General features: G+C 35.3%; 1 protein-coding gene across 17 annotated transcripts; it reads right to left on the minus strand.

Annotated features, from left to right (window-relative positions):
• Positions 1-2,504: 2,504 nt before the first annotated feature.
• Positions 2,505-16,043, minus strand: LOC115986494. 17 transcript variants are annotated; one of them, XM_031109582.1, is made up of 18 exons: positions 15,624-16,043; positions 15,366-15,522; positions 14,915-15,124; positions 12,566-12,607; positions 12,023-12,118; positions 11,639-11,680; positions 10,910-10,951; positions 10,475-10,516; positions 10,091-10,132; positions 9,707-9,748; positions 8,618-8,884; positions 6,823-6,864; positions 6,475-6,516; positions 5,991-6,032; positions 5,640-5,681; positions 3,824-3,916; positions 2,936-2,989; positions 2,505-2,845 (listed from the first exon to the last, which is right to left on the minus strand). In XM_031109582.1, exons 1-18 carry the CDS (start codon positions 15,893-15,895, stop codon positions 2,756-2,758), a joined length of 1,659 nt encoding a protein of 552 aa, XP_030965442.1. In that variant the 5' UTR covers positions 15,896-16,043; the 3' UTR covers positions 2,505-2,755. The 17 variants fall into 17 exon arrangements, with proteins under 17 accessions (XP_030965442.1, XP_030965446.1, XP_030965441.1 ...); XM_031109586.1 differs by having other exon boundaries at positions 12,023-12,064; positions 15,354-15,522; XM_031109581.1 differs by having other exon boundaries at positions 15,354-15,522.
• Positions 16,044-16,442: the final 399 nt, after the last annotated feature.

The raw sequence follows: 16,442 nt of genomic DNA on the forward strand, positions 1-16,442 counted from the left end.
GCTTGAATGTTATAGATATTTAAACTATACTTTATTATGTAACTTTGCTTTAAAGCTATTTGGTACTTTTAGATTATGTTTGCATTATCTTTAGTATTCTTGTGCCCTTGTTAGATCTTGTATTCCTGATGCAAATACCTTAGTGTTTTGCATCGGTTGAGTGTTGGACAAACAAATGATACTTCACATTGAGCTTATTAGCTTGCATGTTCGGATGTTCATTCCTTGTATGAATGATCATTGTGGTAACTATTTATAGTGATTGTTCATGTTTGGTCAAGCCATGTTTTTTTTGTTACATTCTTTATTGCTTGATCGCATTGTGCTTGCTCCATATATATTTCAAGATTTCTGCCTACAATGATCTTCTTGTGTTATTGTTTTCAAGAAAACTTGTCTGTATGGTTCAAGAGCTTCACAGAATCTAGAGTTAGGTGTGAGTGAGTTTTGGCAACTGTTCCTAATTCACATTTTAAGTCTAGAGTCTGTTTTAGGGTTTTGTCACGGAATAGCCAAAGGGGGAGATTGTAAGGTTGAATTTATTCAATCATGTGTTAACTTAATTCCGTGCCAAATTTGCTTGTATTTTAGCAATTAGATACTCTGTATTTAGATGGAAATTATGTAAAGGTTATGTGTGAGAATAGTGTGAAGAATTCAAGTGTGTGAGCATTCAAAAGATTCTTGCGACTGGATCTCACGAGTGACTTGTGACTGACGACTCGCCAAAATGCCACACGTGTGAAGCATGCAGGAAGCTTAAGGGTCACAATAGCTGGAACACTACAGGACAAAAAGTACAGTCTGGCCTAGCAGTTAACTCGCAACTTATCCCAGTAGCAAGAGTAAGTCGCTAGAATGCCCTATGTTGTAGAAAAATAACTTTTCACATTCCTCACATACCCTACTATAAATACCCTTATACCCACAAAATGTAGGAAGCTTTCAGAGAGAATTTTGAGAGAGAAACCCTAGAAAAAACCAAGATTGATTCATCCACAATCTTAGACTTTTGATTCTCCAAATTTCTCTACTCTCACCCTCTCCATTGACATACCCTTGAGAGGTTCATTAGCCAAATCTTTATCTCAGCATACACATATTAGTGAGGAGGTATTTCGATACTTGGGGAGCAATTTAGAGATGACCAATTCACTTGGTTGATGCAATGGGCTTATTGCAAGATCCGGGATGTTAAAGAAGACACGGTTAAGCTTAACCTTGTTGGAACAAGAAACTTGGAGGGCTTAGGTGCATTTGATAGATTAAGCTTGGAAGGTCTATTACTATTCGTGTATCCCAATTTTATTCTTTAGTGGATCATTTCACCCCTTGGAGGGCGGTATTTGCCAAATTCTTCGATTTCCTCTTCAATAAGTCGTGCCAGTGTTATCTTTGTGTTTGCATCTCTCTAAACCTTACTCTTGCCTTTTAATTGCTGCTATGTTGTGATTAATTATGGTGTAGAGTTGTTTATGTGCTTGGGTTTTAGCTTGTACTTATTATAAGCTTGTGTTTGTTAAATTTGAAATTGAAGATCTAAACATTCATTAGTGTTTTACACACTAATTTAACTTTCACAAAAAAACATAACTATTATTGGTTTGGGTTTTTTTTCCTATTGATCTCATTCAAAGGGAATGTGTTAAGTGCAATTATAGCAATTGTAAAATCAATTGTGGAGCAATAAGAATAGATCTTTAGAGTCCTCTAAGGTTTTTAGCATGATTCTAACTTGAAATTTATAAAATCCAATCTATCTATTTTGAAGTGAATTAAATTTTACTAGGTTGGGAAGACGGTTGATCGGCTCTGGAGTGGCAACTAAGGGCTACAGTTAAGAGTCTGTCGAATTGAAATGAATAAATTATAATTGTATCATTTGCACTCTGATGACTGCTTTTAATAAAATTCTATAATAAACAAATTTTCAAGTACATATGCAAGATATAAATCTATATTTAGGCTCATTTCTTACCTTATATTAAGTAGTAAAAAAAATCTAGCCTCTAATAGTATGGTGTAATTTAGGATTCTGGTATTTATAGCTTAAGGCATCATTGTCAGAACTTTAGGCATCTAATTCCAAGACCAAAACCTCCTATCATCAGGAATCCTACAATATTTTGGTCATACATATATAATACAGCTTAAATAGTAATTTATTGAAAAATATTCAAAATAATAACACTATCATAAAAAAATTATCATGTGCAATACACGGGTCCGCAACTAATTCCAATAAAAGTGAGATTCGGTATAAATTCATTTGTCAATAACTATGTCAATAAGTATATATATTCCCAAATCCAAAAAAATTGTAAACAAATACTCCAAACCAAACCACTACTACATAGAATAGACTCACCCAGGATTGAAAAATTGTATATCTCGGACAACTACAGCACACCTCGATGTAAAGTACCAAAGGCTCCGCATATAATAGTTGGCTGAGGTGCTTAACAAATTAATAACGGGGTTGTATTTACGAGACCATAACAGTGGATACGCAATAAGAGTAATGTTTAATTTAACCACCCAATTACTAGTTACCACACATAGGTAACGAAACAGAAACTTTGTCCACATGATCTACCACATTAACCCCAAGTTCCAAACACCATGTAAGAAATCATATTTAACATTCCAAATAATACTATATAAATTAGGTATCACAATCCAAACCCAAGGAACACAAAACCGTAGATAATCTTTGCTAAAACACCATGTGCAATGTAGTTTAATCTTGGCAAAGTCACTGCGGTGGAAACACCGGGATACGGATATGGATCCGATCCCGGCAAATGGGACAAGTGGAACATCTATTCCCACATTCCTCACAGAACTGCAATGAAACAATCGTTTCCCAAATATTAGCAATACCATGTAATGAGGGAGAGAATAAGAGCAAAAAAATATTATCGGTCTAGCTCACCATGTGCCCACAGCATAAAGCCACGCGTATTGCATTATCACAAATTGGGCATAACTAGGTTCAAATGGGAAAGAAATAAATTAGTGATCTTAAACTGATAATTGATAAATCCAAAAAGCATTCAGCGAGGAAAGAAAATTACAATTTTGTCCAAATCACAGCAATGATTATTATTCTAAAAAAAGCCCAAAATGCAATAATTTGTAACCATGTAACTTTATATTAATGTCTCTTGCGGTCATACCAGTGCCAAATCAGGTACATAATCATCATATCCTGGTGGTAATTCCCAAATGGTGGAACCACCTTCCAGTTGCTCGGTCATCTCCAGCATTATTATTATCGTTATTATTGCAAAAAAAAATAAACAACATATTGACCTTGACCTATAAAATGACATTACGAATTGTTTAAGGTTGAACAACAGGAGCAATTATTTGGAGCAATTATTTAGTACTCAAGGAGCAATACTTCCTCCATTAACATAATAGTCAATCTTGTTAATTAAATTCATAATAGGACCCACCATTCATGTGAGAGGAGGGAGCATTGCTCCTAAAGTATTGTATAATTTTTCCATTGAATGAGCTACATAAAGACATGCATTTATAAATGAAAACACGTGTTTATATTTGTCAAACACAAGGAAATTTGAATGATTATATTCCTATTTCAAGCAAAGTGTCACTAAAGGTATTTCTATTACATAAAAACAGACACTAATATCAAAAGCAACAACAGAAAATCAGAATTCACATGGAAACTTTGTAAGAACAAAAACATGTATTACCAGAAACAATTTCTCATAAACACATTAACAACATTATAAAACAGTGTGACAAAAGAAAAAAAAGAATACAACATTATGAGTGGCAATATAAAACTTACAAGATCAACATTCTCCATCTTTATCTCTTCCAAGATTATGAGTAATGCATATGTTCTCAACACATTTTTGTTGTTTGTTTCTCTTCTCGTTAGCTGTCACTCTCAAAAAAAGCATAGATGAATATATCCCTCCAACTATCTCACACTAAGACCCATGCGTGGGGGTCACTAGTTTGTTGCAGAAAATAGAAAGAAGGTCCATCATTTGCTCTCTTTGTTTTGGTCTAATAATCGATAAAAGAAACTAACTTGGTATTGGTCTTTTTATGGAAAGACGCCATACAAGCGAATGAGCTGCAGCATTGGTGCTCCCTTTACCCCTAGTCATCAGGAGAGGATCCACTCCCAATGAATTCTCCAATTCCCTCCCACTTTTAGCCGGAGTTAAGACACATGGTATTTTCTTGATTATTAAATGCCAAACATCTTAAATCTAAAAAATAAAAGAAATAGTTAAAAAAAAAAAAAAAAAAAAAAAAAAAAAGGAGATTGGAGAGTTCCATGGGAGGGGATCTTATCCCCCTGGTCATCTGGCCAGAATTTTATTTTACTATTTTCACCCTACTTTCTCACTGAAGGTCCATTCATGTCGTGCCAACTTTCCTTTCACTTTTTTGAATACATGGTGGTGGATTGTGAGGACAATGCTTTGGTTATGGTGTTCCTGTAAGTGAGACTTGGTGTGGGGGGGGGGGGGTGATTTTCCATTGCTAAGTGAGAATATCACATGAATAGTCTCATTACCACACTCTCATATTAAGTGGGACCCAGATATGTGGAACCCACACATCATATTAGAGAGAAGTCTCATGAAACCATCTCATAAGATACCATTTCATGCTAATAAGGGATCTGGTCTGGGTTCAACTACTTGTGTTTGAAGTTCAGAGCAGTGGGCATGTGGAAACATTGGGACTTGGGATTGAGGAGAGACTACAAAAAGGGCATGGCTACAAAGCAGAACAGATTAGAGGTTTATGCAATTTTTTTTTTCTTTTTTGAATTATTTTAAATTATCTAATTTGATCCATTTTCCACATCATCAACCATTAGGGATGGGTATGGAAAAAAAATTATTAATTTATGCAAAATTGTTTTTGAGGGAAAATAAAGAACTTTTGGAATATATTTTGGGATTGCAGCTAAAGCAATGAGTTAAACAGGCTCTACTCAAGGAAGCGATATCTTTTGATTCCATTCCATGGAGCTAACTCTTAAGATAATTAGTCCATAAAGTCGGAACTGTGGGAAAGCATGTCATACATTTCTTGAAATTATATGCTTCAGACCTTTCTTCATGCTCTTCTCACCTTCTTCCTCGATGGACTATATTTTTTTTTTCTGGCTGTAGTTAGTGAGGGGACAAATGCCCTATGGGGAAGGCAAAAATTTCAGGCTGACCATGTCATTTTACTGTCAAATATTAAAAGAGATTGCCTGAATATATAGGCCTTTGTAGTTGACCTAGGAGGACGAGGGGACCCTTGATTGAGACTAAACTCAAGGACACATTGATTGTCCTAGATACTCAAACCAGCTCAAACAATGATGACATCAGGCTATAATCAAGGTTATACAATATAACAGATATGGTACACTAACAAAATGGTATCTTCAACTCATGATTTCAATAAAGTCTTTTAAGATTTTACATTTACAGTTTGGTATTAAAATTACAATTTCGTTCTAAATCACAATAATGTTTTTTTTTTTTTTTTAAATCAAAAATCACAATAACGTTTATTATTCTAAATACTAAGTAGAGTCCAAGATGCAATAAGTTGTAACCATGTAGTTTTGAATCAACATCACTTACCAGTTGCAAATTAGCCACATGATCCTCCACCACATGAGCTTCCTGCATCACATCAACTGCATTGTCAGTACAATCACTATCAAGGACATATTGGTTGTCCTTGATTTGAGCTCAATCAATGATATAATCAGGCTAGAATCAAGGTTATACATATTTAAACAGATATGGTATATTAACAAAATTGTATCTTAAAATCACGATTGTTCAATAAAGTATTTTTAAGATTTTACTTTTATAATTTGATATTCAAATTACAAATTTTGTTCTTAATCACACTAATTTTTATTATTCTAAATAGAGTCCAGAATAAAATAATTCATAACCATGTAGTTTTGGGATAATGTATCTCACCTGTGGCGCATCAGCTACATCATCCGGTACCACATAAGCTTCCTGCATCACATCAACTGCATCATCAATATAATCATCATATTTTGGTGGTAATTCCTAACTGATGGAACTACCTTTCAGTTGCTCAATCACCTTCGGCTTTATTATGTTGTTGTTGTTGCTACTATTGTTGTTGTCATTGTATGATATTAGAAACAACTATGTGATGATTAAACAACTAGAGTAATTATTTAGTACTATGGGAGCAATGCTTCATGAGCTTACATGATAGTGGATCTCATTAATTAAATTCATAATATGAGCTTTGGATGTGGAGAAAAAGGATGTGTTTAAGAAGCATCTTAACCTAGTTACTTTGAGAGTCAACTGCCAATGGTGAGGAGTTTTCTAGGCCAATCTGTGAGGGACCAAGAATTTGGCCAATCGGGCAGTAGATGAAGAGGTGTATTAAATTCCCACGTAGTTTTAAATTAACGTCACTTACCAGTTGCAAATTAGCCACATGATCCTCCACCACATGAGCTTCCTGCATCACATCAACTGCATTGTCAGTACAGTCACTATCAAGAACATATTGGTTGTCCTTGATTTTAGCTCAATCAATGATATAATCAGGCTAGAATCAAGGTTATACATATTTAAACAGATATGGTATATTAACAAATTGCATCTCAAAATCATGATTTTTCAATAAAGTCTTTTAAGATTTTACTTTTATAATTTGATATAAAAATTAAAATTTTGTTCTTAATCACACTAATTTTTATTATTCTAAATAGAGTCCAGAATAAAATAATTCATAACCATGTAGTTTTGGGTTAATGTATCTTACCAGTAGCAAATCAGCTACATCATCTGGTACCACATGAGCTTCCTGCATCACATCAACTGCATCATCGATATAATCATCATATCTTGGTGGTAATTCCAAATTGATGGAACTACCTTTCAGTTGCTCAATCATCTTTGGCATTATTATTGTCGTTGTTATCGTATGACATTGGAAACAACTGTTTGATGATTAAACAACTAGAGCAATTATTTAGTACCATTGAAGCAATGCTTCATGCGCTCACATGATAGTAGATCTTATTAATTAAATTCATAATATAAGCTTTGGATGTAGAGGAAGAGGTTGGGATTAAGAAGCATCCTAACCCAGGTACTTTTGAGAGTCAACTGCCATGGTGGGGAGTTTTCTAGGCCAATCTGGTAGGGACCAACAATTTGGCCAATTGGGCAGTGTATGAAGAGGTGTGTTAAATTCCCAAGTTCAGTCAATGATATAATCAGGCTAGAATTACACTAACAAAATGGTTTCTTCAAGTCATGATTTCCCTAAAATCTTCTAAGACTTTACTTTTAAAATTTGATATTAAAATCATGAATTTGATCTAAATCACATCAGTGTTTACTATTTAAAAAATTAAATAAAAATCTAGAATTCAATAATTAAATTCCATGTAGGTTTGAATTCAATTAAAGTTTCTTAACAGTGGCAAATCAGCTACATAATCCTGCACCATCTCATCCGCATCATTATCGGCTTCATCTTGAGAATCGTCAAATCTTGGTGGTAAGTCCAAATTGTTGGAACCATCTTCCAGCATCTGAATGCTGAGGTTGGTGAGTGATTCGATAAAATTAGTAATCAATTGCACCTCCCCATTGCTGAGGTTGGAGAGTGATTCGTTTTCTAGGCCAATCTGTGAGGGACCAACAAATTGGCCAATCGGGCAGTAGATGAAGAGGTTTATTAAATTCCCAAGTTCAATCAATGATCGATTCAAGAAAAAATCACTAATATTGAGTTTGGATGACATGATTTGGGCATTTGGATTTGGATCTGGATTTGGCTTATTAAAATCCAAATATCTTGTTTGGATAGTTTAAAAAGGTCAAGAATTTGGATTTGACAAATCCACCGAGGATTTTAAATCTTTAAAATGCTTGGATTTGAAATAACTCCTAAAATCAATGGATTTGAAATCAAGGCAATTCCAATCTATTAATTTAAAAATCCAAATCCAAGTTTCAAAATGCAACCTTAGTGTATTCTTTTTGCAGATGATATAGTTTTAGTGGATAAAACTAAAAGTGAAGTTAGTGTCAAGTTAGAAATTTGATGAGAGGCCATAGAATCTAAAGGCTTTCGTTTAAGTAGGAGTAAAATGGAGAGTACATGGAATGTAAGTATAGTAAAAGTAGAAACAAAGACGAAGGAGCAATAAGCTTGATAGCCAAGAGATACTAAAAAAGTAGGAGTAAAATGGAGAGTACGTGGAATGTAAGTATAGTAAAAGTAGAAACAAAGATGAAGGAGCAATAAGACTTGATAGCCAAGAGATACTAAAAAGCAAGAGCTTACGATATCTTGGATCAATAATTAACAAGGATGGAGAGTTTAAGGTGAATCATAGGATAAAAGCAAGGTGGATGAAGTGGAGAAGTGCATCAGGAGTTTCTTGTGATCATAGAATACCTATTAAGCTTTAAGGGAAAATTTTATAAAAATGCTATACAACCAGCTATACAATGAGGTTGCGGAGTGATTCCATAAAATGAGTGCGGCAACTTACCAAAGCTATACAAAGTTTTCTTTAGAAACTTCAGTTAAAGTTCCTTACCAGTGGCAAATCAGCTACATAATCCTGCACTATCTCAACTGCATCATCTGATTCATCTGGAGTTGCATCAAATCTTGGTGGTGAGTCCCAATTGGTGGAACCATCTTGCACCATATGATTGCTGGGTGATTCGATAAACTCATCAATCCATTGCGACTCCGGATCGCAGAGGTTGGAGAGTGGTTCGTTACACTCATCAATCAATTGCGGCTCCAGATCGCTGAGGATGCGGAGTGATTCGACATCATCCGGTTCCACATGAGCTTCCTGCATCACATCAACTGCATCATTGATATAATCATCATATCTTGGTGGTAATTCCTAATTGAGGGAACTTCCTTTCAGTTGCTCAATCACCTTCGGCATTATTGTTATTGTCTGATATTAGAAACAACTATTTGATGATTAAACAACTAGAGTAATTATTTAGTACTTCTCATTAATTAAATTCATAATATGAGCCTTGGATGTGGAGAAAAAGGTTGGGTTTAAGAACCATCTTAACCTAGTTACTTTGAGAGTCAACTGCCATGGTGAGAAGTTTTCTAGGCCAATAGAACCCAGAACCATAAAATAATTCATAACCATGAGTTTTGGGCCTAATTGATATTCTTTCACTTCACCTTCGGCGGCAACTATTTGCGTCAGCTACATCATCTTTGAGAGTCAACTGGTACCAATAGAATCCAGAATGGGTCAATGTATCTTACCTGTGGCGCGTCAGCTACACATCTGGTAACATGAGCTTCCTGCATCACATCAACTGCATCATTGAATAATCATCATATCTTGGTGGTAATTCCTAATTGATGGAACTTCCTTTCAGTTGCTCAATCACCTTCGGCATTACAGTTATTGTATGATATTAGAAACAACTATTTGATGATTAAACAACTAGAGTAATTATTTAGTACTTCTCATTAATTAAATTCATAATATGAGCCTTGGATGTGGAGAAAAAGGTTGGGTTTAAGAACGCCTTAACCTAGTTACTTTGAGAGTCAACTGCCATGGTGAGGAGTTTTCTAGGCCAATAGAATCCAGAATAAAATAATTCATAACCATGAGTTTTGGGTCAATGTATCTTACCTGTGGCGCGTCAGCTACATCATCCGGTACCACATGAGCTTCCTGCATCACATCAACTGCATCATTGACATAATCATCATATCTTGGTGGTAATTCCTAATTGATGGAACTTCCTTTCAGTTGCTCAATCACCTTCGGCATTACTGTTATTGTATGATATTAGAAACAACTATTTGATGATTAAACAACTAGAGTAATTATTTAGTAATTCTCATTAATTAAATACATAATATGAGCCATGGATGTGGAGAAAAAGGTTGGGTTTAAGAACCGCCTTAACCTAGTTACTTTGAGAGTCAACTGCCATGGTGAGGAGTTTTCTAGGCCAATAGAATCCAGAATAAAATAATTCATAACCATGAGTTTTGGGTCAATGTATCTTACCTGTGGCGCGTCAGCTACATCATCCGGTACCACATGAGCTTCCTGCATCACATCAACTGCATCATTGACATAATCATCATATCTTGGTGGTAATTCCTAATTGATGGAACTTCCTTTCAGTTGCTCAATCACCTTCGGCATTACTGTTATTGTATGATATTCGAAACAACTATTTGATGATTAAACAACTAGAGTAATTATTTAGTAATTCTCATTTATTAAATACATAATATGAGCCTTGGATGTGGAGAAAAAGGTTGGGTTTAAGAACCGCCTTAACCTAGTTACTTTGAGAGTCAACTGCCATGGTGAGGAGTTTTCTAGGCCAATAGAATCCAGAATAAAATAATTCATAACCATGAGTTTTGGGTCAATGTATCTTACCTGTGGCGCGTCAGCTACATCATCCAGTACCACATGAGCTTCCTGCATCACATCAACTGCATCATTGATATAATCATCATATCTTGGTGGTAATTCCTAATTGATGGAACTTCCTTTCAGTTGCTCAATCACCTTCGGCATTACTGTTATTGTATGATATTAGAAACAACTATTTGATGATTAAACAACTAGAGTAATTATTTAGTACTTCTCATTAATTAAATTCATAATATGAGCCTTGGATGTGGAGAAAAAGGTTGGGTTTAAGAACCATCTTAACCTAGTTACTTTGAGAGTCAACTGCCATGGCAAGGAGTTTTCTAGGCCAATAGAATCCAGAATATCTCTCAACTGCCACGGAGAGGAGTTTTCTAGGCCAATAGAATCCAGAATAAAATAATTCATAACCATGAGTTTTGGGTCAATGTATCTTACCTGTGGCGCGTCAGCTACATCATCCGGTACCACATGAGCTTCCTGCATCACATCAACTGCATCATTGATATAATCATCATATCTTGGTGGCAATTCCTAATTGATGGAACTACCTTTCAGTTTCTCAATCACCTTCGGCATTATTGTTATTGTATGATATGGTTCCTGGCTGTTTGATGTGGATTGTTTGGACGGAAAGAAATCGGCGCTCTTTTGAGGATACCGAGAAATCCTTGGTTCAGTTACAAGCGCTATGCGAAAAGACTTTATTTGATTGGTCTAGATGTTGGGGCTTCTCAGATTATTCCACTATCTTGGAGTTTATTTCGTCTCTTAGTATTGCTCATTAAGTTTATTTTTGTTGTTTGGTGCTGTTTGTTTGTTTGTTGCTGTTTGTTTGTTTGTAGCATTTCTTTGTGTTCACCATCATGAACACCTTGTACTTGCTTTCTTCTATTTTTCAGTTTGATTAATAAAATTCTTATTACTTATCAAAAAAAGATATTAGAAACAACTATTTGATGATTAAACAACTAGAGTAATTATTTAGTACTTCTCATTAATTAAATTCATAATATGAGCCTAGGATGTGGAGAAAAAGGTTGGGTTTAAGAACCGCCTTAACCTAGTTACTTTGAGAGTCAACTGCCATGGTGAGGAGTTTTCTAGGCCAATAGAATCCAGAATAAAATAATTCATAACCATGAGTTTTGGGTCAATGTATCTTACCTGTGGCGCGTCAGCTACATCATCTGGTTCCACATGAGCTTCCTGCATCACATCAACTGCATCATTGATATAATCATCATATCTTGGTGGTAATTCCTAATTGATGGAACTTCCTTTCAGTTGCTCAATCACCTTCGGCATTACTGTTATTATATGATATTAGAAACAACAATTTGATGATTAAACAACTAGAGTAATTATTTAGTACTTCTCATTAATTAAATTCATAATATGAGCTTTGGATGTGGAGAAAAAGGTTGGGTTTAAGAACCATCTTAACCTTGTTACTTTGAGAGTCAACTGCCACGGTGAGGAGTTTTCTAGGCCAATAGAATCCAGAATAAAATAATTCATAACCATGAGTTTTGGGTTAATGTATCTTACCTGTGGCGCGTCAGCTACATCATCCGGTTCCACATGAGCTTCCTGCATCACATCAACTGCGTCATTGATATAATCATCATATCTTGGTGGTAATTCCTAATTGATGGAACTACCTTTCAGTTGCTCAATCACCTTTGGCATTACTGTTATTCTATGATATTAGAAACAACTATTTGATGATTAAACAACTAGAGTAATTATTTAGTACTTCTCATTAATTAAATTCATAATATGAGCTTTGGATGTGGAGAAAAAGGTTGGGTTTAAGAACCATCTTAACCTAGTTACTTTGAGAGTCAATACTGTTATTCTATGATATTAGAAACAACTATTTGATGATTAAACAACTAGAGTAATTATTTAGTACTTCTCATTAATTAAATTCATAATATGAGCTTTGGATGTGGAGAAAAAGGTTGGGTTTAAGAACCATCTTAACCTAGTTACTTTGAGAGTCAACTGCCACGGTGAGGAGTTTTCTAGGCCAATAGAATCCAGAATAAAATAATTCATAACCATGAGTTTTGGGTTAATGTATCTTACTTGTGGCGCGTCAGCTACGTCATCCGGTTCCACATGAGCTTCCTGCATCACATCAACTGCATCATTGATATAATCATCATATCTTGGTGGTAATTCCTAATTGATGGAACTACCTTTCAGTTGCTCAATCACCTTCGGCATTATTGTTATTGTATGATATTAGAAACAACTATTTGATGATTAAACAACTAGAGTAATTATTTAGTACTTCTCATTAATTAAATTCATAATATGAGCTTTGGATGTGGAGAAAAAGGTTGGGTTTAAGAACCATCTTAACCTAGTTACTTTGAGAATCAACTGCCATGGTAGGAGTTTTCTAGGCCAATCTGTGAGGGACCAACAAATTGGCTCATTGGGCAGTAGATGAAGAGGTGTTTAAATTCCCAAGTTCAATCAATGATATAATCAGGTTAGAATCGAGGTTATAAGTATTTAAAAAGATATGGTACACTAACAAAATGGTATCTTCAAGTAATGATTTCCCTAAAATCTTTTAAGATTTTACTTTTAAAATTTGATATTAAAATTACGAATTTGATCTAAATCACATCAGTGTTTACCATTCAAAAAAATAAAAATCTAGAATTCAATAATTAAATTCCATGTAGGTTTGAATTCAATTAAAGTTTCTTAACAGTGGCAAATCAGCTACATAATCCTGCACCATCTCATCCGCATCATTATCGGCTTCATCTTGAGAATCGTCAAATCTTGGTGGTAAGTCCAAATTGTTGGAACCATCTTCCAGCATCTGAATGCTGAGGTTGGTGAGTGATTCGATAAAATTAGTAATCAATTGCACCTCCCCATTGCTGAGGTTGGAGAGTGATTCGTTTTCTAGGCCAATCTGTGAGGGACCAACAAATTGGCCAATCAGGCAGTAGATGAAGAGGTTTATTAAATTCCCAAGATCAATCAATGATCGATTCAAGAAAAAATCACTAATATTGAGTTTGGATGACATGATTTGGGCATTTGGATTTGGATCTGGATTTGGCTTTTTAAAATCCAAATATCTTGTTTGGATAGTTTAAAAAGGTCAAGGATTTGGATTTGACAAATCCACCAAGGATTTTAAATCTTTAAATGCTTGGATTTGAAATAACTCCTAAAATCAATGGATTTGAAATCAAGGCATTTCAAATCTATTAATTTAAAAATCCAAATCCAAGTTTCAAAATGCAACCTTAGTGTATTCTTTTTGCAGATGATATAGTTTTAGTGGATAAAACTAAAAGTGAAGTTAGTGTCAAGTTAGAAATTTGATGAGAGGCCATAGAATCTAGAGGCTTTCGTTTAAGTAGGAGTAAAAAGGAGAGTACATGGAATGTAAGTATAGTAAAAGTAGAAACAAAGACGAAGGAGCAATAAGCTTGATAGCCAAGAGATACTAAAAAGGTAGGAGTAAAATGGAGACTACATGGAATGTAAGTATAGTAAAAGTAGAAACAAAGACGAAGGAGCAATAAGAGTTGATAGCCAAGAGATACTAAAAAGCAAAAGCTTACGATATCTTGGATCAATAATTCACAAGGATGGAGAGTTTAAGGTGAATCATAGGATAAAAGCAAGCTAGATGAAGTGGAGAAGTACATCAGAAGTTTTTTGTGATCATAGAATACCTATTAAGTTAAGAGGGAAAATCATATAAAAATGCTATACAACCAGCTATGCTAAGTTGCATATCCATAAAATGAGTGTGGCAAAAAAGAGAATGTTAAGATAAGGGTAGCCCCTATGGATGAAAAGATAAGGGAGAGTTGCTACAGATTTTTTTGTCTTATGTTCAAAGCAGAGCAATTATGTATGGTAAGAAAGAGTGAATCAATCCATGTTGAAGGAACAAAAAAGAGGTAGAGGAACAGAGGAAGACTAAACATAACATTAGTAGAAGTGTATTTTTGACATCTCGGGAAATTTGTAAGGTATTGTTTGAGTCTAGGTCATGGATTTTTTTGTTTCTCAACATCCAAATTTAGTCACAAGTTACTACAGAAAATACTAAGAAGTTTTGGGAATACGAGCTTTGGATGTGGAAGAAGCATGAAGCATCTTAACCCCAGGTATTTTAAGAGTCAACTGCCATGGTGGGGAGTTTTCTAGGCCAATCTGCAAGGGACCAACAATTTGGCCAATCGGGCAGTAGATGAAGAGGTGTATTAAATTCCCGAGTTCAATCAATGATACAATCAGGCTAGAATCATGGTTATAAGTATTTAAACAGATATTGTACACTAACAAAATGGTACCTTCAAGCCATGATTTCGTTTACTATTCAAAAAAATAAAAATCTAGAATTCACTAATTAAATTCCATGTGGGTTTGAATTCAGTTGAAGTTTCTTACCTGTGGCAAATCAGTTACATAATCCTGCACCATCTCACCTGCATCATTATCTGCTTCATCTTGAGAATCATCAAATCTTGGTAAGTCCAAATTGACGGAACCATCTTCCAGCATCTCATTGCTGAGGTTGGAGGGTGATGCAATAAAATTATTAATCACTTGCGCCTCCCGATTGCTGAGGTTGGAGAGTGATTCGTTTTCTAGGCCAATCTGTGAGGGACCAACAATTTGGCCAATCGGGCAGTAGATGAAAAGGTGTATTAAATTCCGAAGTTCAATCAATGATATAATCAGGTTAGAATCAAGGTTATAATTATTTAAAAAGATATGGTACACTTAACAAAATGGTGTCTTCAAGTCATGATTTCCATAAAATATTTTTAAGACTTTACTTTTAAAATTTGATATTAAAATTACGAATTTGATCTAAATCAGATACATAATCGTGCACCATCTCATCTGCATCATCATCTGCATCATCTGATTCATCTGGAGTTACATCAAATCTTGGTGGTGAGTCCCAATTGGTGGAACCATCTTCCGGCATCTGATTGCTGAGGTTGCATAGTGATCCGATAGACTCATTAATCGATTGCCAGTCCGTATCGCTGAGGTTGGAGAGTGATTTGATAAACTCGTCAAGATCTAATTTGAACTATGAAGAAATTAAAGCAACGATAAGTAACATTTTTTGAAAAGGAATTCTTACCTGTAGTTTAAAACCGATCCAGGAATACTAGCAGTTTCACTCAAAGCAAGTGGCTCTTCAGGATTGACAAAGGCATCAGCCAAAGCCCCTCTCTGATTCCCCACATCACTAGGATCCACATGGTACAAAACTGGCACAACTGTCAAATTCATCCATCGCCTGCATTCAAGGATCTCTACTAGTTCAGCCAAGCACCAAGAGGAAAAAGCAATTTCATCACCCCTAAATGTGGAGGAGGAGGAAGCGTTTACTGTGTCCACAGAAGAAGCCATCGGAAATATATAATCTAAGTAGTTTTGAAGAATAACAGCAGAGGGATATAAATTAGGGAATGAGAAATAAGGATTTCTTTAAAGTTAATTTGAAGAAAGGGAAGAGGAAATGAACGAAATGGATTTTACTCCATAAGGTTTTGATTGGCATTGGAGAATAGGGATAGAAGAAGACGCCGTCTGCGTAAATTGGACCTTAGTCACGGAGTAGGCCCCACTCGCAGCCCATCATCGCCAGCCACTCCTTTTTCCTAAGAGCACCCACAGCAGATGTGGGATATGTGTCTAACGCTAAATATTTGGCACATATCCCACACCAAATCTAATTTGAGCTCATTTAGCAGATGTGGGATATGGTATATTTTTTGCAACATTGAGCAGTACCGTGACAAATTTGCCACGGTACGGAAGATGTGCGGTATAATATTTATTGTTTGTTTATTTCTCTTTCTCTCTCATCTCTCAGTCGGTCTCACCTCTCTCTCACCCAATCCTCTCCTCTCTCTCTCACCCCAATCCTCACTGCTCTTTCACACCCACGCCGATG

This window comes from Quercus lobata, chromosome 4 (genome assembly GCF_001633185.2).
Source record: "Quercus lobata isolate SW786 chromosome 4, ValleyOak3.0 Primary Assembly, whole genome shotgun sequence".
In the NCBI taxonomy this organism is placed as follows: Eukaryota; Viridiplantae; Streptophyta; class Magnoliopsida; order Fagales; family Fagaceae; genus Quercus; species Quercus lobata.